This window comes from Canariomyces notabilis (assembly GCF_033297395.1).
Source record: "Canariomyces notabilis strain CBS 508.74 unplaced genomic scaffold N656scaffold_19, whole genome shotgun sequence".
Classification (NCBI taxonomy): Eukaryota; Fungi; Ascomycota; class Sordariomycetes; order Sordariales; family Chaetomiaceae; genus Canariomyces; species Canariomyces notabilis.
Window position 1 is genome coordinate 263,148 of NW_027041841.1, and position 22,130 is coordinate 285,277.

Here is a 22,130-nt window from a genome sequence, read left to right on the forward strand (position 1 = left end):
CTAGGCACTGGAATACACTAGTTCCATTGACCGTCTTACAATGATTCAATTCAGGATTGTTGATGTAGGCTGCTGCAAAAAATTGTTGGCGGTGACCTGCCCCGGCCTGCGTATATAGTCCTGAGGTGTAGGTCGTCCGTGATACAGTCGATTTAGCCAGGGAACACTGTCGATTTAGCCAAGTCGATCTGAGGCAAGAGGACCTCGCGAACTGCCATTAGGTGTTGCGTACCTGGACCGTACTATACCTCCCATCTTGCAGCAATTGAACTCGTGGAACGTCGGGCCCAACTCGTCCTTTGTTTTTGTTCCTGCGGGGAGATCGAGACGGGGTGGTCACGGACTCAGTACTTCGTAGATTCGATCTATATACCCTTTGTCTAGGACCTGATGATGTTCGAGGGACTAAGGTACAATCCCTGATTACAAAGGGACGGGTCATACCGCCCAGGAACCGCAAAATCAGGCATCGCGGGTTGACAATACAATACTGCATGTAAGTATACATACACTCCATGCACCCGCCGGACTGGAAGCTTGAAGGCGAATAATGTTCAACATCGCTCCGGAACCCCGCCCTCCCGTAACTGGAAACACCTGCAGCACATGGACTGAACGCAACCGGGACATTGGGCCAGATCGCAGGGCTTGGTGTAGGTACGTAAGTACTTGAAAGCGCCCCTTACAACTCCTCCTTCCCAGATTGGAAGTTGGGAGCGACCTGGAAGAGAGTTGCAGTCTCAGGACACTCACGTCGACTTCCGTATGAACAACTTGAAGAACAGCGCCTCGTTCGGGTACCTTACGGTTGAGTAGCCGCACAATTGCAGCCTCACATGGCACTGGAGAGAGGCGTTGCCACGAGCCACAGAGTCGTAAGTAATCAGGGTTAGACTTGGATTGGGAGAAACCGGCCCGGGGGCTGAAAATGAAATTCACTGCGCCCTTTCCCCCACGAGTCCACGTCTGTGCTCATCAGTGTGCTGCTCACCATGTTTCCCAATTGTTGCACCCCTGCTACCTCCATCACAGCCCCTGGTCTAGTGGTTCAGGGGAGTGTATGGAGTATCTATGGATCAATCTCCTTGCCTCCTTCCCCTCGTTGCCGGTTACCTCGACGCCCAGTGGCATTTACATTTTCTCGTTGGCTTGAATCGCCAAAGGTAGCTTTTACTTGAATTCTTAGCCCTCCTTTTCCTGTCTCTTTGCCCAAGCATTCCTTTCAGTGCCAACCACATACCATTCCTCTTCCAAATTCGCGAATTGCCTGGCCTAACACCTTTGACGAACGGATCTGGCAACGTCCCGGGTCTTCCGTCGTTTCGCGTCAACCGTCTTCAAGCTTCCGCCGTGTCGCTCTATCATCCCCCATCCCCAGTCGAGCCGCGCAACCAATTCGCTCGCCAGCTGCGCTGAACTCATAGACCTGCCTGCGCCTGCATGCACAGCGGAGATTTGAAGACAAGTGAAGCCTGGACACAACTCTTTAACAAGGCGTCCCAGTACCCGAATGCTCGAGCACGTTCGCTTTCCCCGCAAGGCCACCTGCCCAGACAGACACCGCAACTGATCCGCATGTCATTGTTATTTGGTTACCCCTCGGTACCCCTTGACTGTGTAACAGCCGGCCGCGTTGGCATCTGGGTTCACACTGTCCTTTCGAGCACCTCCCACAGCCGTGTCCCGTTGACAAGCACACTCCCTTCATCCGAATCGACCGCATCTCTTCCTTGGGATCACTGACTGGCGAATGCTTCTTGCATAGACGAGCAGCTGCACGAGCGCCGTTGTCTAACTAGGAGGAGGGCCGGCGACGAGGGCCGGTTAGAATGTCCTACTTTGCCGCTCTTCAATCCGCTCTCTTTTACTTTCTCGCCTGCACACCATGCACCAAGATACAGGCCCACCACAGGAGCCGGCAGCATGCCAAGAAGGAGAGGGCCGTGAAGGAGCGTATCGTTATGGAACAGCCGCACTTATACCGGCACCCAGAACCTTACAACACCAACCCCTATTGGGATGAGGAAATCAGGATGGGGCCGAGTTTGCCGAGGAAAGGCAAGGGTGGGGACCGGGTTAGTAAGAGTCTGAGCCAACGGCGACTGACAGCTGCGAGTCGGGACGGCCGTCCGAGTATTGGCACCGGCAGTAGCGTTGTTGTTTCGGTTTCTGAGATGGGCTCCATAGCCAGTCCAAGGCCTTCGACCTGCCCAGCCAGTCCAGCAGGGCTCGGAAGTGCTCCGACTGTGGTGGAGGAGGATCACATGGGCCCGGCACTCACCAAGAACCCCTCAGTATCAACAGCCGGCGACTGGAATCTCAAACGGTATCAACGCGAGGATGAGGAGCTGTGGGGCTATGAGTCGTCGTGGACAGGTCACAAACTCATGGACGCCATCAAGCATGCCGGCACAAGCGCTGGTCGTTACGTCGAGTCGAAGCTCGGAATTGAGAAACAAGTAACGGAAGAGGACCGGTACAACTTCTACTTTGCACCCAGAAACCCTCCAGTCAACGAATACCACCCGCCCGTCGTCAGTAGTAAGCCCGCAAACAAGGAGGCGCTTCGTTGGATGCTGCAGCCTCCGCCTCCGGCCAAGGTCATGGACGGCAAGGTGCCCGTAAGTAGGAGCAGCAGCATGATGAGCGTCGGTTCGAGGAGGACAGTCAGCACCTACGATGGAAGTTCGCTAGGGAGAATGGTGGGCGAGAAGGCCTTTGAGGCCAGGATCCGAAAGGGCGAGAACCCGTTCGACGGCGAGTTCCGGTCATCGACGTCTCTGGCTAGGACAAGATCCCGCGTGGCCAGAGCTTCGTCAATAGCGAGGACGAAAAGCCGCCGTACTGCAAGAACCAACAGCTTCACAGAGTCGGAGGACTCATCAGACGAGAAATTTGGTGGCTACAGAAGGAAACGACTGAGCCACGCGGCTGTTGCTCCCGCTAATGTGGGATCTGATTCTGAAGACGAAGACGACTACGCGCCAAAACGCCTTGAGGCTCTTAGTCACAGCTCCCTGCCGACCCATGCGGCGCAGAAGCCGAGGTTGCCTACCATTATGAGCTCCGGATCTGACGATAAAGAAACGGCTGTGAGCACAGAGAAGGGCGTGGCGATGTCCCCGCTCCAACAAATCACCAACGCAAAGTCAGAACCAGACTTGACGAAACTGAAGGTTGAACCTGCTTTGTCGCCTGCTCAACCTCACGTGGCGATACAAGCCTAGCACCGCGGCAGAATTCTGGAGCCTTGTCGGCCGTTCTTTTCCTTTTCCACTTGAAAATTTGTTACTCTTTTGTCTGTTGCAAAGTCGGGCTGGTATAGGTAGCATCGCGCATAACGGCTTGAAGCATTCTAGCGTAAGTGTGGGAGTTGGTCGGACAATGGTGCAGTGGCGTTAGGACAGGCTGAGATTGTGTAACAAAATGCATTGGGAGGCTTCATCGAGGAGTCATGGCACTTTTCCTCTGTCCTTTTTTGTTCTTCTTCCCTTGTATCTTCTTGCCCTGGGATGCATCATCGCCCAAACCTGGGAGGCATATTGTCCTTTGACTCTTACAATCATAGTTGTGGAGAATAGACGACATAATTTCCGAGTCTTCGACCACGAGCGGGTATCGCAGTGTGAAATGACCACATGAATGACCACAACGCTCGTATGTCAGGAACTACTCGGCCCCCTGCGATACGTACCCAGCACCTCACAGGTGCAACCCGCCCTCCCTATCCTCATCTTCACCGTCCCCTCCAAGATCCCTCAATTGCTCCTCCATCCTCCTCCTCAGTTCTTCGTCCGTAAGCGATCCCCCGACGCGCCTTTCCCCGCTGTCCATGTGCACTACGCCGTCCCGTATACTGCCGGTTTGAAACGTCCCGTCGCTCCATGCAGCGTGCCTCGTCGTCGTCGGCCCGTCGGCCCCAACACCATTCACCGCCGTACTACTCCCATTTCCATTAACCAACCACTCCGCCTCCCCGTCACCTCTGCCTGTTTCACCTTCTCCCTTAGCCTCCTCCTCCGCCTTGCGCTCCTCCTCGCTCTGAAACTCGGCCCAGCTGAACCCCCGCTCCTCAACCTCGGCGCGCACCAGCCGGATGCGCTCTTGCATCCGCTCAATGACCTCCTCGTTCTCCCGGATCGCGTCGATGCAGTCCTGGTCTCCTTGTTGATGTTGTGATGACTGTGACTGTGATTGTGACGGCTGGGGTTGAGGCTGGGAAGTGGATGGGGAGACGGCGGTCGCGGTCCCGTCGGCAAACGGCCGCAACTGCTCGTTGGAGTAGTCCAGGTGGGCGATGCTGTTGCGCAGCTCGGCCACCTTGAGGCGCAGGCTTGAGAGCGGCAGGTCTTTGAGTGCTGCTGCGAAGGCGGCGGGGGTTATGGGACGGGCGTCGGCCGACATTGTTTTTTTTGGGTTTGGTGATGATCTTGTTGTCCTCAGGCGGTTGCTCTGTAGGTCGTCATGTACTCAACTGTGTGGAGGACCGTTCTGCGCAGATCGGACGGCAAATGGTATGTAGCTGTTGAATTGGATTGAACGGGACGCCTAGCACAGAATTTTGTTGTTCGGGCAGATGTGCAAGATCGGAAGGATGGTTGGCGCTTCAATATCTCTGATCGACAGGATCCCTCTTGTAATATTTCGCTGATGAATCTCGAAAGCTGCCTGTTGTCACAATTGCAACCTGAGCTTCAAATGCGGGGACCAGCGACCCATGTGCAACTGCCCCGCTGTGGGTCCAAATCACGGTGCCAAGAGACAGGCCTGCCGGGCGACCAGCCTGCCGGGTCCTCCTGGAAATTTCTCTGCAGCACGTTCCGGCTCGCCAGACCACCACTCACTTGTTTCGCCCACGCCTATCCCCAGTGTCACTCCCCCAGTTGATGGACAGTTTGCGCCGCGGCGCGCGACTGCAGCCGCCGGATTTGGAACAATGAGCTGCTGCGGCCTGGGCGTCAATGCCTTTCGACCCAGCGTCCAGATTGCCGCCAGGCAACTATCGAGGAGCAGCTTTGGACTATCGCTGGCTTCGCTGCCGCCGGCCCGATGTCTGTCGTCCCGGTCCTCCACAACTTGGCAACCATGGCGGCCACCACAAAAGTATGGACAAGATGCGGTTAAAGCTTTCCGCGCCCTCGTATTGTACAGTCGTACACCATTCATGCTGCAATACCCCGGCATCCGGACCATATTCAGCGGACACCGCGTCATCACCCATTACGTCGACATACCACCGACCTATACAGACCGTGACGGGCTACCGTTCGCCAGACGTGACATGGAGGCGCGCGAGGTGATTACCTTGTTTGGCCCCTCGATGAGCACTGTTGCTGCGAACCAACTGCTGCGCATTCTCCACGGCCGGCGCGTGGCCGGCACACTCGAGGACCCGAACCTGCAGATCAACACAGCTCACTTCTCGAAAAAGCAGCAGGCGATTGCCCTTGACTATCTTCGAAAGCATGTACCTGTCGACGAGGTTGTAAACGCTGGCCTCCGGGCTGAGGACGAACTGGCTGCTCTGGAGAATGTTGGCGCGGAGGAGGCCGGAGCGAGTTCCGATCCGGGCTACACTACTAGGCTGAAGCTTTACAAGGACTTGGACCCCAAGGACAAAAAGAGCTTATACGGGGAGAGCCAGTTCGACGCGATCCGTGCCAAGAACCAGGCTAAGTGGGAAGCCAAGCGCAAGCAACAGGAGGAGGAAAGGCGGAAGCGGGAAGAGGAGGAGAGACGGGCCAGGCCGGGGCCTCTGCAGACAATAGACGGGCAGCCGCAGAGGATGATCGGCAAAATCAGACTACCCGAACCTACGCCTGCGATGCAGGAGTATATAGCCAAGGCCACAAGCGACCTAAAGGAGCCGCCTAAGATGCCGGCGTGGAAGCGCATCCTGCCGTCGGCTGTCTTCGCTCTGGTCTTGAGCGGTGCTCTGGTTGCGTATTCCGAGTTCTACCAGCCGCTCAAGCCAACAGAGCGGTTGTTCCCCGGCGTGCCCCCGGCGGCCGCCACGGTTGGCAGCCTGATCCTGCTCAATGTTGTGGGCTGGTTTCTGTGGAAGATTCCTCCGATCTGGCCCTTTCTGAACCGGTACTTCCTGGTCGACGTTGCGGTCCCAAGGGCGCCAACGGTGCTGTCGTCCCTTTTCTCGCACCAGTACCTTCGCCATCTCGTGCCCAACATGATATTTTTGTGGATTCTCGGGACACGCCTTTATGACGACGCTGGAAGGGGCACCTTCCTCGCGACGTATGTCAGCTCTGGCATGATTGGGTCCGTGGGAACGCTGACGTGGGCAGTCCTCACGAAGCGTTTGGGCACCACGACGCTGGGCGCGTCAGGAGGCGTGTATGGAGTCATGGGTGCCTATCTCTGGATGCACCGGCTCGACACTTTCAAGATACTTGGCCTCCCTCCGCCCCCTAGCGAGGGATTCCATGGAATTACTCTCTTGGCGCTCGCGGTGGCCTTGCAGTTGCCTATGCTTTTCTCTAAGAAGACGGTTCTGACAGACGTTACGGCGCATCTGGTGGGGCTCAGCGTCGGAATTGCTGCTGCCCATCTGCTGGAGATGAAGAGGGAAGCTCAACGGAAGCTTCAGGAGAAGTCGGCCCAAGGGGACGGCATTGCGCGAGCGCTGCCGGTAGCAAAGGAATAGGGCCTAGCCGGGCCACTGACTTCTTGGATAAGGTACCGTATAAAGCAAGTGAAGGTGTAATGTAGATATGGGGTTATTGCATGTACAAATACAATACGCTGTCTCATGGTAAACTACGCTATAACAGTTTATGTGAATACTGTGTACTCATTGTACTCTGTTTATCTGTCTGTTTCTGCCGGGCTGTTGGTTACCAGCTTTCCTTATTGACCTGCATGTACGATGTATCCGTATGTACTCCGTATCCTTGCTGGAGATGTTGGTTGTTGGGTAGAGTGAGCGGTTAGGGAGCCGTTGGACGATTCCACTACGGTGCCGGCTAGCCGGTTGTCGTTAGCTTGGCCCTTGGCAAATCCTTGCGTTGCCCTGGAAATGACGAGCGCCAAACGCAGCTGGATGGCTCTTGGCTCTTGGCACTGCTCGAGTCGTGCAGAGTCCTTGTGATTACATACACAGTACATACAGTACAGTACACTGGTACAAGAGTTTGGTGTAACGTCAAGGGAAGTACGTCAGTGAGAGTGCTTGATAGAGAATTCGAAGCAATTCGTCTGCATCAACAGTGGTGTACAGTACAGTACAAGTCTGAAAACGTCGAGAACAAAGAAAACGAGACTCGACAGGAAGGCGAGGTTGCAGAGTATTTAGAGCATTCCTGTTTCGCATGACGTGTGCAAAAACACATGGTGACCCAACCCACGTGTAATCCTTCCCTGCTCTGTTTGGAGCCTAGCAGGGCAGGAACGAAGAACGGGTTCAGGTGCCTCACAATTACAGCATCCCACCCAACATCGCAATCAACAAGTCCGCGGGCTCTCAGCGTCCCGTTTCGACCCATTGTCAGCTCATTTTAGTACCTATCCCCTATCCGGCGATCGTCTGAGGTCTCATACATTGCAATACGCACAGCCATGGCCGGGGTCGGTTTGGCATCCCAACGTCCCAACATCCCGTTGCTGATCCACCACTGTCGCTCGACCCTTGGCGTGCCTTTCTGATCAGCTAGCTGCAGTATTAATTATCTCTCCAGCAAGGTTCTGGCGCCTCATCGGCCTACTGCAGCGCTGCGCGACACTAGTCCGACCAAGGGTGCGAGAGAGGCCTCACATCCTTCCGAGGATCATCAATAAATTGTTTTTTTTTTTTGCCCTTGTTTCACTTTACTCCGACAGTGTTGTGTACATACAATACACTATCACCGTAAGTTAGTAGGGAACAGAGTACTTGGGCGCCGCCCTCATCGCCAATTGTCCACGCATCCGTGACACGCGTTTCTCGTCTCGCCCAGCTCGAGTCGCCATGGCTTCCCATCATCCCGCGCCCGCCGGCAACGACGACGATGGGCTCAGCAGTTCCAACCCCAATGCTAACCCTCATGCCTCGGCGAACCGGTGGCGCCATGTTGAATCCAAAGCCTACGCCAAGTATGAAAAGCAGCAGCAGCAGGGCCCCGTTGCCCGCGAAGCCGACTCGCGCCACGGCGTAAGCGACCTTGCCAACTTCCTCAACAAGTCGCGCATTGAACCCGCTGAAGGCGCCAGTACTGCCAATGCCTCGGCGCCGAGGTTCAAGCCCGTCGTCGCGGGCGCATCCGAAGCGAGGGCTGTCACTCGGGACGGCCAGGGCAGCGCGCCATCCGGCCCTCCGCCCGACGGTAAGGAAATTGCCTGCGGGCCGTTGCTCAACTATCGCCGCACCGAGGGCCAGACTTGGATAGGGAGCGTTCTAGTTGTCACAGTGGGCGGCGGCAGGACACAGCCGTTCGTGCCAACGCTGAGCCTTCGCAAGGCCGGCAGCGCAAGCCGGAACACCGATATCGAAGGCATTTGCCTCTACTCGGACGCGCGCAACACTTTCTGGAGGTTCAATCTGCAAGTCACCATGGAGGCCGCCGAGACTAGGTGGGAATACGAGCTGCCGGGTATGCGCTTCGTCAGCAAGACGAAGCCGCGCGTGAACAGCTTCTATGTGCCTGCCATCACCGAGTCCATGAGGATCATGTTCCACTCGTGCAACGGCTTCAGCGTCGGCACGGACGAGGCGGCATGGAGCGGCCCGGCGCTGTGGAACGATGTGGCCCGTCGCCATCAAGAGACACCGTTCCACGTCATGTAAGACACTCATAAAGGAACAAATGGTTGGCTTTTTTCAGCTTGTGAAGCTAACCTCCCCTTAGGATTGGCGGTGGTGACCAGATATACAACGATGGCATCCGAGTTTCGGGCCCGCTCCGCCAATGGACCGACATCCACAATCCCAAGAAGCGCAGGGAGTATCCGTTCCCTGAAAGTCTCCGCCAGGAGTGCGACAACTTCTACCTGCACAATTATATTCGCTGGTGAGTCGGCTCGGGCTCTTACAATCACGCACTCGCTAACAACAACTTCTCAGGTACGGAACGGAGCCGTTTGCGGCCATGAACGGCCAGATTCCACAGCTAAATATCTGGGACGACCATGATGTAAGTTCCCTGCGTCTCTATCCCGAATCCACAGCTGCTAACTTTTACCAGATCATTGACGGATTCGGCTCATATGTGAATGAGTTCATGAAGTGCGATGTAAGGCGAGCTAGCAGGTGAAGCAATTCCATCTCCTAACGGAAATGCAGGTTTTCAGGGGTATCGGCGGCACCGCTCATAAGTACTACATGCTCTTCCAGCATCATCTCCCGCCGCCTCCATCCACATATACCTCAGGTAAGCGCCCCAGATTCGGCAGAGGTGGTCACTGTATTGATGAACCAGATTCCGTCCCGCCTGCCTCGGTCGAGGAGGGTCAGGGGATCGATCCCAACCAGAACATGAACGTTTATGTGCACCCCAACATGTCGGAGCCAAACTATATTCATGGCCCCAAGGCAGGAGTATGTTACAACTTGAGTATCATAACATTGAGGCCATCAGGCTCACAGTTCAATAGCCCTATGTTTCTGAGCATTCGCATAACATCTTCGCCCGGCTCGGCGCCAGGATCGCCTTCCTGGGCATCGACGCGCGCACCGAGGTATGCCTGCACCTGATGATTTGTGGAGATCTAGCTAACGGGCATATAGCGAACGAGACATCAGGTCAACTACCCGGAGACGTACGATGCGATTTTTGGCCGTTTAAGGCAGGAGCTAGCCGACGCTGCGAGCTCCGGGCAGCCATTCAAGCATCTAATCCTCCTGTTGGGCATTCCCATAGCATATCCAGTAAGCATTTATCCTTCCGCCTCCATACACATAAGCTAACGCGACGCAGCGTCTGACATGGCTCGAAAACATCTTCTCGAGCCCAGTAATGGGGCCCATCAAGATGTTGAATCGCCGCATGGGCTTCGGAGGGACCTTCTTCAACTCGTTTGACGGGAGCGTCGACCTGCTAGACGATCTCGACGATCACTATACGGCAAGGACTCATAAAAAGGAGAGGAACTGGCTCGTCGAGAGATTGCAGACCATCTGCGCCGAGTTCTCGGTCCGCATCACCATCCTGAGCGGCGACGTCCATCTAGCTGCCCTGGGCCGCTTCTACTCGCATCCGCGTCTCAACATTCCCATCGAGAACGACTTCCGCTATATCGCCAATGTGGTGTCTTCGGCCATCGTCAACAAGCCACCCCCGGCAGCCGTCGCCAATCTCCTCTCGCGCCGCAACAAGATTCACCATCTTAACCACGAGACGTCGGAAACCCTCCTCAAGCTGTTTAACAAGGACCCCGGCGACAGCACCAAGACAGCTGGCCACAACAACGTCACCATGCCCAGCCGCAACTTTGCCGTGATCACTGAAAACTCGCCCAACAACGCCCCGAGCAATGGTGCCGACGCGCTTTCGGAGCCACTGCCACCGTTGCCGAACGGCTTCTCGGCGCAGCACCTGAACGTCCCTCCGGGCTCTAGCGGAGGCCAGAGCCAGTACTCGCACGCCGCCACCTCCCACCCTGGCACGTCGTCGTCATCGGCCTCATCCGCAGCTGCTGGCGGCGGCGGCTCTCACTTCCACCGCAAAGACGGCCGCCTGCCGATCCACCCAGGCGAGGTCAACTGCGGTACCAAGCACAAGGCCGCCAACCCGGCCGAGCACGGCAAGGGCCACGACGGCAGCCTGGACGTGTGCATCTGTGTCGAAATCGACCAGCACGACGCCGAGGGCAGGACCGAGGGCTACGGCCTGACCATTCCCGCGCTTGAATACAAGGGACCCAAGCCGCCCAGTGTGGCCGGTGCGTGGAGCATAGCGTCTAAGGTTTCGAGGCCATAGATTTGTAGGTGTAAGGGTGCAGAAGGAGTTACGATACTGCCGGTTTCGGGTAGGTGTGATTGTATTACGGGCTTCGGGGGAGGATGTTGATGATAATGATGATGTGTGCGAGGAATGGCGTCATGTGTGCGCCTTGTTGGGATATTACTTGGTCAAGGGGGAAGGGGTAAAACTTGATACCTGAGAAGCGAGCTGGGTGGGTAAAGCTTGCTGGATGCGTGTACTAAGATGGATACCAGATGGGTTTGCTTGGTTTGTTATTTTGTCTTCTCTATTTCCGGGATTTAAGGACTAGGGTACGGTCTAGAATTGACGAGGGAAAGACTGTTGCAAGTGGTCTACGCTGTTTGTTGGATGAATCAAAGATTCTTGAGCTCCCATACTCTGTTACAACTATTTCTTGCCTTTTTTAATTGGGGCCAATGGATACATATGCAAGCGCGCAGACCGCCACGGAGTGTCATCACAAGCCAACTTCTCCAAAGGGCGAATACAATGTATATAAAAGAGACACCGAGAGATGTAGAGACATATAGCCAAATTCCCGTTTCCTCTCGTTACGCGATTGTTCTTCCGCCCCCATCCCTCTCCAGTCAAGCCAGCCATGGCGACCCAGCAGCCGCGGCGAAGGGTGTCAAGGGAGAAAGAGCGCTCCCCAGTTGACAGCAGCCCAAACCCTCGAGCGAAGAGAAGGTACAGGCACAGAACGAACCGTTCAACATCACAATCCGGCCAAGGCCTTCCTCCCAGCCGCCAAATTCAGCCGCTGCTACCAACCCGAGTCCTCCACCACCAGTGATACTCTCAGTTCTATCTGTACTCTTGCCCAGCCTTTGCCCCATATCAACCTCGCCGCAGCCGCTACTACCACCAGAGCCGTCACCTCCAGGATAGCTCAGACCCAGACCCAGACTTAACCACCCCGATCCGGCAGCCACAACAGCCACCACAAACCCAAGCAGAAACCCGACAGCCAGGGCAACGGCAGCTATCAACCCTGGAAGACGCACCCCGGGGTCCAGCCAGCGCCGGCGCAGGCTAAGACGGCCGACACGCATGTAAAAGAGCTCGGCATAATACCTGTCTTTAGCGTCGTCCCCGGAGCAGGAGGAGGAAGAGGAGGGGGCAGTAGCGGCGGGCGTGACGATGCCGGTGGCGAGATCGCGGAGGACAAGCTCGGTTGAGGAGGCTGGTCGGGCAGAAGGGCGAGAGCCTTGTTCGACACTTTTCACCCCGGTTTACCGTTCGTTTTGTGTTTTTGTTGGTTTTGTGGTTTTTCGATGACGAGGGGAAGAGAAGGATAGGATGGGAAGTAAAGACAGGAGGAGGAAAGGGGGTGGGTTTGTTTGTTTATTGACTTGTGGAACAGGGAAACGGGTGTCAGCTTTTGATGTTTCGTTTCCGCTACTCGATAAAACGTGGCGGCTGGCAAGGCTTTTCAAGGGCATACAGTACATAAAATGCGGAAACATTCTCTCAGAGAACACTTCTGAGGGAAAATGAATAAAAGGACTTACAGCAAGGTCAGCGAGACATCGCCCTGCAGGCGCGCCTTGAGCTCGACTTCAACGTCCAGGTTCAGCCCCAGCTGCAGCCGCACCGGCTTGGTGTCGGCCAGCCGGGGCAGCACGGCGGGCTGTGTTAGCCCTCTGCTGCCGCCGGGCGCGGTGAGCTGCTTGTTGCGGCGGCGGCGGCGGTTGCCACGCGAGTCGACCGAGGAACCTTCGGAAGCAGAGTCGTCGAGCTAGAGACGCGAGAGCGAAGTGACACAGATCGAGTCAGATAAATAGTTCAGGTGATTCACAGCCAGAAGAGAAGAGGAGCGATGAGAAGCGGGGACGTCACGGATAACGAGGATGTGTGGGAGGAAAGACGATGCCGGGGTGATTGATGATGGGTTGGCGTTGGTATTTATTTACCTGACGTCGCAGGTCAGCGAGCAGCCTGTCTTTCCCCCCGTTGTTGCCGGAGGTAGACGGAGGTATGCTAGGGAGGGGAGCAGCCACCTTTGGCATGATGGGGTTGGTCGCCATCTTGTTGGAAGAAGATGATGAGTGTAGTGGCGAGTAGTCGGCGTGGATGGTGATGTAGGAAAGCGACTGGACGAGGTTGTGCGAACGCTGCGCGTAAAAGACGGGCGGCTTCCGCTTGGGGTTGAGTGACTCCTGGACGAGACGGAGCGGTCGGGCCTTGGACGATGTGAAGACGGTCCTGGAGCGGGCGGGCTTCGGTGGGGAGACTTGGCCGTGAGGGGAGTGATCGGCGGCGACGGGGAGGATGCGCGGTTTGCTATTTGCAGTCGGAGTCCTGTGGCTCGAGGGGTGGTCGGGATAGGGGTCCGGTCGGAAGGCTACCTGCTTGCCGGGCGGCCGGAACGGGTCCTGGGCGCTTTCTCGGGGTCGGTTTATAGGAAACCGAGGAAAACAGCAGAGCGAAGGAGTAGCGCGCTGCTTGTGACTGTCGCCGGAAGGCTCAACAAGAGATGTCCTGACTGCCAGAGCCAAGTTAAAGACTTGTGAGACCTTGTTGGAAGTCGTTGCTAGCGGATGATGGACAGAAGTCGAATGCCAAACACCGGATCAGATGGGCGCACATATATATAGAGAGATATCATGCCTCTTGAAGAGCCAGTCTGTGCAGTATGGAGACGATCCGTGTTGCGACAACCCCCTTACTTGCGTCGCTTTCGCCAGAAAGGATGTGAGACTCCCTACATGGCGAGCATCGGCACTTCCCCCTTGGCCTCAGGTCAAAACGCTCCCAAAAGGGTCAGTCTTGGACTTTGGTGTCGCCGTCCTTGTCGGCGACGTCTGTCTCTAAGGGGTGTCACGTGCCGCGACTGGGGTCGTCATCCCGCGACAGACGGTAAAACGATGCTCATGCAGCCAGAAGACGGGTTACAGAACCCAGGAAGCCCAGAGCCCCTCGTACGATGAGCCAGATGAAACACGGTATACGCCCAGCGTCCAGCTGCCACGGCGCGCAAAACAGACGATTTCCACAAAAAATGGGTCCATCGGACGACTTGTGGTACTCGAAGCCCGCTTGATTCGCTGGACAAGACACGGTTGATGCCAGCCTTCTTATTCTCTATTGCATTATCAGCCCGCTGCCGACACTATAGATGATTCTCAATGCAAGTGCAGAGACATCTAGATCTGTTCCTTCGTAATGGCAGATCCCCCTTCCAAAGCCCAAAACGCTCGTCAATGCTCCAGATTCTGCCTCCTCGTACCATATGTTGAGCCGAGTTGTCTGTGGTCTGCCACCAGTGAATGATATCTGGGGAGATCATTTCCCGAGTTTAGTTTCGTCACATGCATCGTCTTGAACAAGCGTTTCGCCCGCCCGTTCGGCGGCCCAAACAGACGCACACATGGGCCGAGTTTGCCCTTCGCGTACGCGGCTGACACGGCTGACCATTTCTGCTGAGGCCACTGGGAGACCCCGAGAGTCCCAGAGCCGCGAAGCAGATAACGATCAGATGTCAACACAGGCTTTGACGTACGGCCAGTTCAGACGGATGACCGTCGCGTCCATGTCAAGTTCCGCCCCATTTCGAGCGTGGTTGCGGCTGGCCTAGGCATCTTGAACCTCTTGTTGCTCGCGCCAGCATCCGCCACCGAGCCCCCGAGCCGAGAGCAGCTAATCACGCATGAGCCTGAGTTAACTCTAGAAAAGATAGCATAGCGGCTAACAATACGGCGATACCCGGTTTCTCTCGAACACCGCACGGCCAGATTGCCTCAACTGCTGAGCAAATCCTGGACGCTCATCCCTCGACCAGCGCTGGTGCTGGTGCGTCTGTCCATTTGATTCAGCATTAACAGAGCAGCTGTCGCCTCTTGGTCAAGGTCCCTTTGAGGCGGCAAAGCAGGGCTCGTCAATGCCGAGCCATACGCCGAATGCGGGCGGTGTGCGTCTGCATACACCTGAGGGCCGAACACTGGTGACGTGGTCGACGGCGTGCTGTAACCATGGAGACGATACTCGGTTGACGCGGATGAGTAGGAACCCTGGCGGTTCCGTGAAGTTTCCGGGAGCAGAGCCGGGGATATCGAAGGGCGCTGCGACCGCCCCGCAACCGGTGTCGAGCCGGGAGAAGGGGCACCCGAAGTGTTGGTCATCTCCACGTCGGGCGACCGTGAATTCGCTGTGGGTGCATAGCTACGGTCTGGGTTGTACGAGCCACCAAAGGACGGTGACGGCAGACTTGGCTGAGCCGACCTGGGCTCCGTGTCCGTTTTTATCTCGGCACCGTGCTGAGATTTGAGCTTGGCGACGCAGTCCTCCAAGTACCGGACATATTCGATGGAAGCCTGCACAAGGTGTCAATTGGAGCCGGCCCGGATTTCAGGTACCAGTGACACTAACCTGCAAGATGGCCAGTTTATGCATCTCTCCCGTGCACGCTGGGATTAAGCTCTTGAGGACGGCAAACTCTTCATTCATCTTTGACCGCCTCCGACGCTCAATCAAGCTATGCGCCGTTTTCCTCGCAATCTTTCTCCCGGCGGCGCTCGTTGCCGATGGCTGCTTTCTCTTGGTACCTGCTACCGCCGTCGTAGAAGTGGCCGCAGCGGAGCCCTTGGAAGTGCCTTTTGAGCCCGCAGCAGCCGCGGCGGGAGTTGGCTCCTCACGGGGCTTCATCTGGATGATCTTGCGAGAGCGTGTAGGCGGAGGGGGGAGAGCAAATTGGTCTTTCTGCGGACCGCTGGCGGCTGCCGACGAGCGCCTCCTGGACTTGACTGTTTCGCTTGCCTGCATCGGAAACCCCGTTCCCAATGAGTTGGAATCGGTGTTTGTCACGGCAGGCGGCGGCAGCTCGAAAGAGAGCTGCAGCGAGGCCATTTTGGAGCCGTCCTGGCCTTTGATATCGGTCGACGACGCAGGCGTCGGGAGTGATGCTCCCCGAGGCATTGTGATGGTGTGAGCGTCCAGGCGGTGCTGAAGAGGGACAGAAATTCCGCGAGTAGCGCCCTGGAAATGGGCGCGTGCTCTACCCTGACAACGGATGTAGATGCTGAGACGCACTACGAAGTGTGTTCTGCAGTTATCGATCTGTAGATGGGCAAGACCACGAATGTAGAAGTTGCTGGACGTGAAGAATCTCTCCAGTGTCAAGATGTCGACGGATTTTGACGCGCACAAAGACAGGAGAAAATCCGGCCGGCGGAAGATGAACAGCGAGGTAAGAATTGAGACATTGCGACTGGCCTCGTGTGCACACGGAAGCGAAACATGGGGGATGGGATGGGGGACGGAAGGGGCGGTGCCTGGTGAGGGAGGTCAGGAGCAGTCGCGTGCTCAGCTTCTGAGTTGGAAGCACGGGGTGCAACGGCCGCTGCTGATTGGGCCGGGCTTGAGATGCCGTGGATTGCTCTTTCCAGAACCACAGAAAATACAGCGGTCCCTGCGTAGCTGAACGCTCTAATCTCGGGGAAAGATTGACATTTTTGTCCATCCCGGATTGCAGCTCCGCTAACGCCCGAGCGCAGGGTCCACGAGCTCTCGAAGGCAACCTCGAAACCACATCAGGGACGACAGCATCATCCAACAGCCTCCAGCACCGCGGCCACGCCCCGAGGCACCTTGCGTGGTCGATTGATTGCGCTTCATGGGGCATCGCGTGACATCCAATACTTTGCACATGCTCCAGCCCTGCATCCGACATCCCCCGCGGAAAATACCCGAATCACATATTCGTTTTCCAGCTTTGGTGAACTTCATTTAATGACACCTATTAACGATGTATCGAATGCTAACAAACCCAACTCCGTACATGCATCAAATAGAAATTCACTCCCCCATCTATCCTGCCCTTTGACGGCGGGGTATTGAATTGGTCCCTAGCTCCCCCACGCTTAAACCTCATTGCTGGGGTACTCGACCCGCGTTGTGGCGTTGAACTCCTCCTTGATGCTCCTCATGCTGACAAAGCGACTCAGAATGTTGATGCTACCGGCCTTGTCGTTGGTACCGCTTGCCCGGCTGCCCCCAAACGGCTGCTGACCCACCACGGCGCCGGTGCTCTTGCAATTGACATAAAAGTTGCCTGCCGAGTTACGGAGCCTCTCCTCGGCGAAGCGGACCGCAGCGCGGTCGGCCGCAAACACGGATCCCGTCAAGCCATACTCGTTGGCCGAGTCCACCAGCTCGCACGCAGAGGCGAAGGCGGCGACGGGGTCCTTAGTGTCGTCATAGACGTACACGGTCAGAATGGGGCCAAACAGCTCGGTTGAGAACAGCTTGTGGTCAGGGGTTCGCGCCTGATAGATGGTCGGCTGGATGAAATAGCCCTTTGAGCCGTCATAGGTGCCGCCTGTGAGAAGCTCCAAGTCCGTGTCGCTCTTGGCCTCGTCGATGACTCCGGACAACTTCTTGAAAGAGGCCTCATGGATCACGGGACCCACGAAGTTCTTGTAGTCACAGGGGCTGCCGACACTCAGCTTCTCGGTTTCCTCGACCAACCGCGTCTTGAACTGTGGCCAGATTGAAGCAGGCACATATAACCGAGATGTGGCGCTGCACTTTTGGCCCTGGTACTCGAACGCGCCGCGAACCGTTTGGACGACTGCGTTCTCCAAGTCGGCCGAGGAATGAATCAAATGGAAGTTCTTCCCGCCTGTCTCGCCGACAATGCGAGGGTACGATTCGTACCGACCCTCGGCCACCCCCGCGCCGATCTCGCCGTACAGCTTACGGAAGACGGCAGTGCTGCCCGTGTAGTGCAGCGCCGCGAACCTTCTGTGAGCCAGCACCTCCTTGGTTATCTCGACCGGGTTTCCTGGTACAAACTGGATAACATCCCGTGGCAGGCCCGCCTCCAGCAGGATATTGTACAGTAGCCAGTTACTGGCAATGGCAAAGTCGCTCGGCTTCCAGACCACGACGTTGCCGAGCAGAGCTGGCAGACCGGGAAGATTGCCGGCAATGGCGGTGAAGTTGAAGGGGCTGATGGCGTAGACGAATCCCTCGAGCGGCCTGTACTCGACGCGATTCCACATTCTGGGAGAGTTATGCACGGGCTGCTGAGCGTAGAGTTCCTCAGCATACTGCACATTGAAGCGGAGGAAGTCGCAGAGCTCGGCAGCTGCATCGATCTCGGCCTGCCAGGCATTTTTGCCCTGGCCTAGCATCGTTGCGGCCATGATGTCATAGCGGTATTTGGTGCTGATCAAGTCTGCGGCCTTCAGGAAGATGGCAGCTCGGTCGACAAACGGCAACGACTCCCAATTGGCCTTGGCCTCCAGGGCGGAATGGATGGCATTTCTGATGTGGTCTGGCGACGCCAATGAGTAGGTTGCGACGACTGTCTGATGGTCGGCCGGGTTAACCTGCTTCCCCTTGGAATCCGTCTTGATCTGGCTCCCGACAGGACTATTAGCTACTCGTTGCAAATATGGGTATGTGAGACGAAGGATAGCCTCACCTCTTTGCCGCCGATGACCAGAGGCACCTCGAGCGCACCCTTCTTCTGCAGCGCGTCGATAGCTGCTGTTAAGCCCGCTCTTTGTGCAGAGCCCTTGGCATAGTGATGCTGTCGGCCGTGTCAGTAAGTGACTCCCATCAGTAATCGGGGCATGGCACCGGATGCATACATTGGGCTCGTTGGCCACTTTGGGAATCTTGAAGGCAGCCATGGTTGACATGGCGGTAGCTCTCGGGATGCTGGGCGCGAGTTGTAACCTGGGTTTGTTGGCAGAGAAAGCTGCGCGTGTGATGCCAGATGGCAGCGACAAAAGTCGAAGCTGCCGTGACGCCATGGTCGATGAAAATGGCCACAGATCAATCAGGCAGATAATAGGTGAGGCCGGTTTGGATCGGCAAGGACAGACAGCAGCCCGTCTCTCTAGTTATACTGCACCGTTCCCAGTTTCCGGTTCTTGTTATCAAATACTGTAGCGAACGCCTGCCCCTCATCCAATCTAGTCGTTCGAGTTTCTTGCCCTCCGGTTGGGTTGGTCTTTTATTCGGATGGAGAGCCACATTGTTGGACCGCTTTTTCGCGGCTTTACGCACCAAGCTTCTCTACCGTTCTGGAGTCATGAGGGGCAGCAGATCTCCAATTGGCCAATGGCATTTCCCAAGCAGTGCCAAGAAGGTACTGATAAGGGTGCGATAGGCTCGCAATGCCGAGCCAGGGATACCCCGAAATCGTTGATCGTGGCTCTAAACCTTGTTAGTGGCCGACATGATTGGGAAGTGACCAAAAGTTTCACGCGGTTCCTTGAACCTGTTTCGTCTTATCCCGGATTTCTATGAGGACCAGCGGGCCACTGTTGGCCTACATGTATAGTACGAACACTAGCTGGCCACAGTACTAAAGTAGTACCGGTAGTACTACTAATTGCTTCAAATCATCAGCACGAGCACGGTACGGTACAACACTCCCGAATCCCAGGAACGCAGCTTGAAGTCAACTTACACGTGGAGGTGTAGATCCTGCCTATCTCGACATCTATGTTAGGATACAGATACTCACCTACGTATCATATGGTTACTTGATTTCAAGTTCCTTCCTATGGGACATTACGCACGACTCACCGGGAAATTGACTGCGTTAGGTAACGCTCCAGTACCTCCCTAAGGCTAAGGCTGACTCTAGAGCAGGTCGTGACTCGAGACGGGATCAGTTGATTTAATTCAACCCTCGTTACTAACGGATTTATCATTCCAGTACCCACTGGTAGCACACTGCAACTTGAAATCATTCAGTTTGGACTGATGCCTGCCCATCACAGAAGCAGCAGTGCCGGAGGACTGTAGTCTCTGAAGCTTAATTCGCAGATTCGTGTTCTAGAAACGTTATCATTCATAAATTCATAATGATAGTTGGAGGGTTCGAAATTCCAAGACTGACAGCAGCATAGGCCCTATCAAACCTGGTATAGGAGTTGATGTTTATGCCTCTGTGAGCCTATGGGGGCCTTCTCCGTACACGTACCGATTGATTTGTAGGACTGTGAGCCCTGACTGAGGTGGCACATCAACCTTGGAAGTAGAGACATCCAACGAATCTTTCCAGAACTTCAGATCCTACTAGTACTAGTAACTCCTGGTTACCTACCTAGTGAGTCAGTGTCCCAACATGGAAGGCAACCCGAGAGTCAGACCCCTAGGTACTTTAGGTAGGTAGGTATCGATAGGAATGATTTTAGTAGCACTTGATATGAGTCGTGAATCTGTACTTAAGATAATAATACTACTTCCATAAGTCCGGGTACTAGTTAGGTACCTAATGAGTACTAGTATGCAATCAGGGGACAGCTTCAAGCTGGTTGCTGCCGCCTTTACCCTAGATACATATACTTTGCTTCATGTACCAGGCATGGTGCAAGCGGGAAAGCCGCAGCCATGCGGTCGACACTCAGGCTTCCTCAGACGAACAGCCCTACGCTACATCATGTCACAGTACCTTAGGTACCATTGAGGCTGGGCTCTGGCCTCAGCGTACCTTGGACTTGAAAGCTGACATGATTGTCACAACTAACACTCCACTCAATCAACAGAAACGTGACTCGCAGGCCGCTACTAATGATGGCCCTCCAAGCAGCCGTCCAAGCAGCCGGTAACCTCGGGTAGCGTATATGTTGCTGATAATATCGTTTTGGCTGTCCCGGTTGGCAGACTTCAACCTTTAGCTACCGGACACTTTTCCAGTCGTGATTCCGAGTCTTCTCCCTCCAGGACATGGGAACGTGAACGAGCTTCGGCACCGGCGAGGAGTTGCCGTATCATTAATACTAGGTAAGCATCATATGTACCTTAGGTACCTTATCCCAGAGCCTCCGAGTCTAGTCCCCGTTGTTGACCGCAACATCTCCCTTGAACCTTCGCCACTTCTTAAGTACCCGCATTACGTTCCTAAGGTACTCTTCATAGCCGGCTTCCAATCAACGATGGATATGAGCACCGTAATTCAAGACGCCTGATCATCTCCTGACTATGAATTTGAAGTTGATCTGACTCATAACCTCATGAGTTCAGGCAGCTTGGAGAGTGGTTTGATCCTGCTACGTAGTTCCCGGAGTTTCAGTTTGATAGCAGGGCGAGATTCGACCCTGATGGTTAAGACGGGCAGACCGGCGGACACCAGACCTACCTACTAATGCACCTTCGGGAACATGAAAGTCCACCCTAATGGAAGCGAGGGCTGTCTGACGCCGCGCTTACATCATTGCATGCTGCGGCAGGCTACATGCAACTTAGTGGAGTTCCGTTTCAATACATCTTTCTTTTTACCTACGTCCAAATGGTCCGAGTTTGTCCTTTGATACTTCAAGTTTTGAGAAAGGGTCGGCGGCACCTTGCCGAATTGATAGGCGTAAACCTAGTACCTAACCCCTATTCGATTTGCTGCTGGGTGACGAGGTACAGGGTAAGCGGTAAGAAAAGGACTTGGTTGAACCGTTGGCCCTACAAATGCAAGAAGTGCCTTCGTCACCAGGCCTCATTGCAGGCTCGGAGCCATGCATCTGATCATTGGGCGTATAATCTCAGACGCTCCACATCTTCCGAAGGTCAGGGTCCCCAACCAACGTCATATAAGTTCCGGGGTTAGCTACCACACCACTCGATAGCTATAGCAGTGACAACACGGCACAGCGTAGCCCACCTAGATGCTGTGACTACTATGGTGCCAGTTGGCGTGTAACTTAAACTTACACGAGGCAGGTTGGAGGCGCAGGGAGGGGTTTAGGAGCGGGCAGATATGGCCTGATCTGACGCGAGTCGGGCAGCGAGAGAAGAGTTGACTCTCCCCTCCATGGAGGTGGCTTCTAAAGCTAGCCGCTCATTGCGCGCTACATTTTACTTGCGCAGTTCCTTTTTGGTTCGCCCTTAGGCCGGGGGTGTTCACGAAAATCTCCAAAGAGCCGCATATGGTGTGAAGACGTCAACCAGACTCGTCCATGGTTATCTCCCCCGTGATCATGTCCAAGGCCTACCTACCATCGTTCGTAGGCTCCGAAATAACAGTCCAGGTCGGCGGGCACCCCCACGGCTCGTTGACCTTCTTCGTCCCTCCTCCTCGGGGCAATATTGCATCGTGTTCACCAATCTTTTACACAATACGTAAGCATTCCACAATCATGCTTGTTTGCTGCAGTATTGGTTCCAATGCATTCTGTGTCCAGTGTGCCAGCCTGGGTGCGGCCGCTCAGGAGCCCTTCAGATGATGGGTTGGCTTGTGTGTTGCATTGCCTGTGATGAGAAGCGACA

General features: G+C 55.5%; 7 protein-coding genes across 7 annotated transcripts; 3 read left to right on the plus strand and 4 right to left on the minus strand.

Annotated features, from left to right (window-relative positions):
• Nucleotides 1–1,622: 1,622 nt before the first annotated feature.
• N656DRAFT_208934 (uncharacterized protein) lies at nt 1,623–3,326 on the plus strand. The gene has a single exon (XM_064808898.1). It carries the CDS (start codon nt 1,830–1,832, stop codon nt 3,225–3,227), a length of 1,398 nt encoding a protein of 465 aa, XP_064668069.1. The 5' UTR covers nt 1,623–1,829; the 3' UTR covers nt 3,228–3,326.
• An 11-nt stretch (nt 3,327–3,337) lies between these two features.
• Nucleotides 3,338–4,687, minus strand: N656DRAFT_781709 (uncharacterized protein). Its single transcript, XM_064815634.1, has one exon. The coding sequence runs from the start codon at nt 4,402–4,404 to the stop codon at nt 3,703–3,705; it is 702 nt and encodes a 233-aa protein (XP_064668070.1). The 5' UTR covers nt 4,405–4,687; the 3' UTR covers nt 3,338–3,702.
• A 129-nt stretch (nt 4,688–4,816) lies between these two features.
• N656DRAFT_781710 (uncharacterized protein) lies at nt 4,817–6,806 on the plus strand. The gene has a single exon (XM_064815635.1). The coding sequence runs from the start codon at nt 5,165–5,167 to the stop codon at nt 6,659–6,661; it is 1,497 nt and encodes a 498-aa protein (XP_064668071.1). The 5' UTR covers nt 4,817–5,164; the 3' UTR covers nt 6,662–6,806.
• Nucleotides 6,807–7,730: 924 nt separating this feature from the next.
• N656DRAFT_208952 (uncharacterized protein) lies at nt 7,731–11,027 on the plus strand. Its single transcript, XM_064808900.1, has 8 exons — nt 7,731–8,772; nt 8,838–8,999; nt 9,053–9,122; nt 9,174–9,221; nt 9,272–9,526; nt 9,583–9,666; nt 9,716–9,856; nt 9,906–11,027. Exons 1-8 carry the CDS (start codon nt 7,961–7,963, stop codon nt 10,905–10,907), a joined length of 2,574 nt encoding a protein of 857 aa, XP_064668072.1. The 5' UTR covers nt 7,731–7,960; the 3' UTR covers nt 10,908–11,027.
• A 383-nt stretch (nt 11,028–11,410) lies between these two features.
• N656DRAFT_208942 (uncharacterized protein) lies at nt 11,411–12,186 on the minus strand. The gene has a single exon (XM_064808899.1). The coding sequence runs from the start codon at nt 11,963–11,965 to the stop codon at nt 11,501–11,503; it is 465 nt and encodes a 154-aa protein (XP_064668073.1). The 5' UTR covers nt 11,966–12,186; the 3' UTR covers nt 11,411–11,500.
• A 2,255-nt stretch (nt 12,187–14,441) lies between these two features.
• N656DRAFT_209053 (uncharacterized protein) lies at nt 14,442–15,927 on the minus strand. Its single transcript, XM_064808901.1, has 2 exons — nt 15,282–15,927; nt 14,442–15,226 (listed from the first exon to the last, which is right to left on the minus strand). The coding sequence occupies exons 1-2, from the start codon at nt 15,825–15,827 to the stop codon at nt 14,654–14,656; spliced, it is 1,119 nt and encodes a 372-aa protein (XP_064668074.1). The 5' UTR covers nt 15,828–15,927; the 3' UTR covers nt 14,442–14,653.
• A 697-nt stretch (nt 15,928–16,624) lies between these two features.
• Nucleotides 16,625–18,827, minus strand: N656DRAFT_781715 (delta-1-pyrroline-5-carboxylate dehydrogenase 1). The gene is made up of 3 exons (XM_064815636.1): nt 18,509–18,827; nt 18,340–18,447; nt 16,625–18,271 (listed from the first exon to the last, which is right to left on the minus strand). The coding sequence occupies exons 1-3, from the start codon at nt 18,671–18,673 to the stop codon at nt 16,772–16,774; spliced, it is 1,773 nt and encodes a 590-aa protein (XP_064668075.1). The 5' UTR covers nt 18,674–18,827; the 3' UTR covers nt 16,625–16,771.
• Between the last annotated feature and the right edge of the window lie 3,303 nt (nt 18,828–22,130).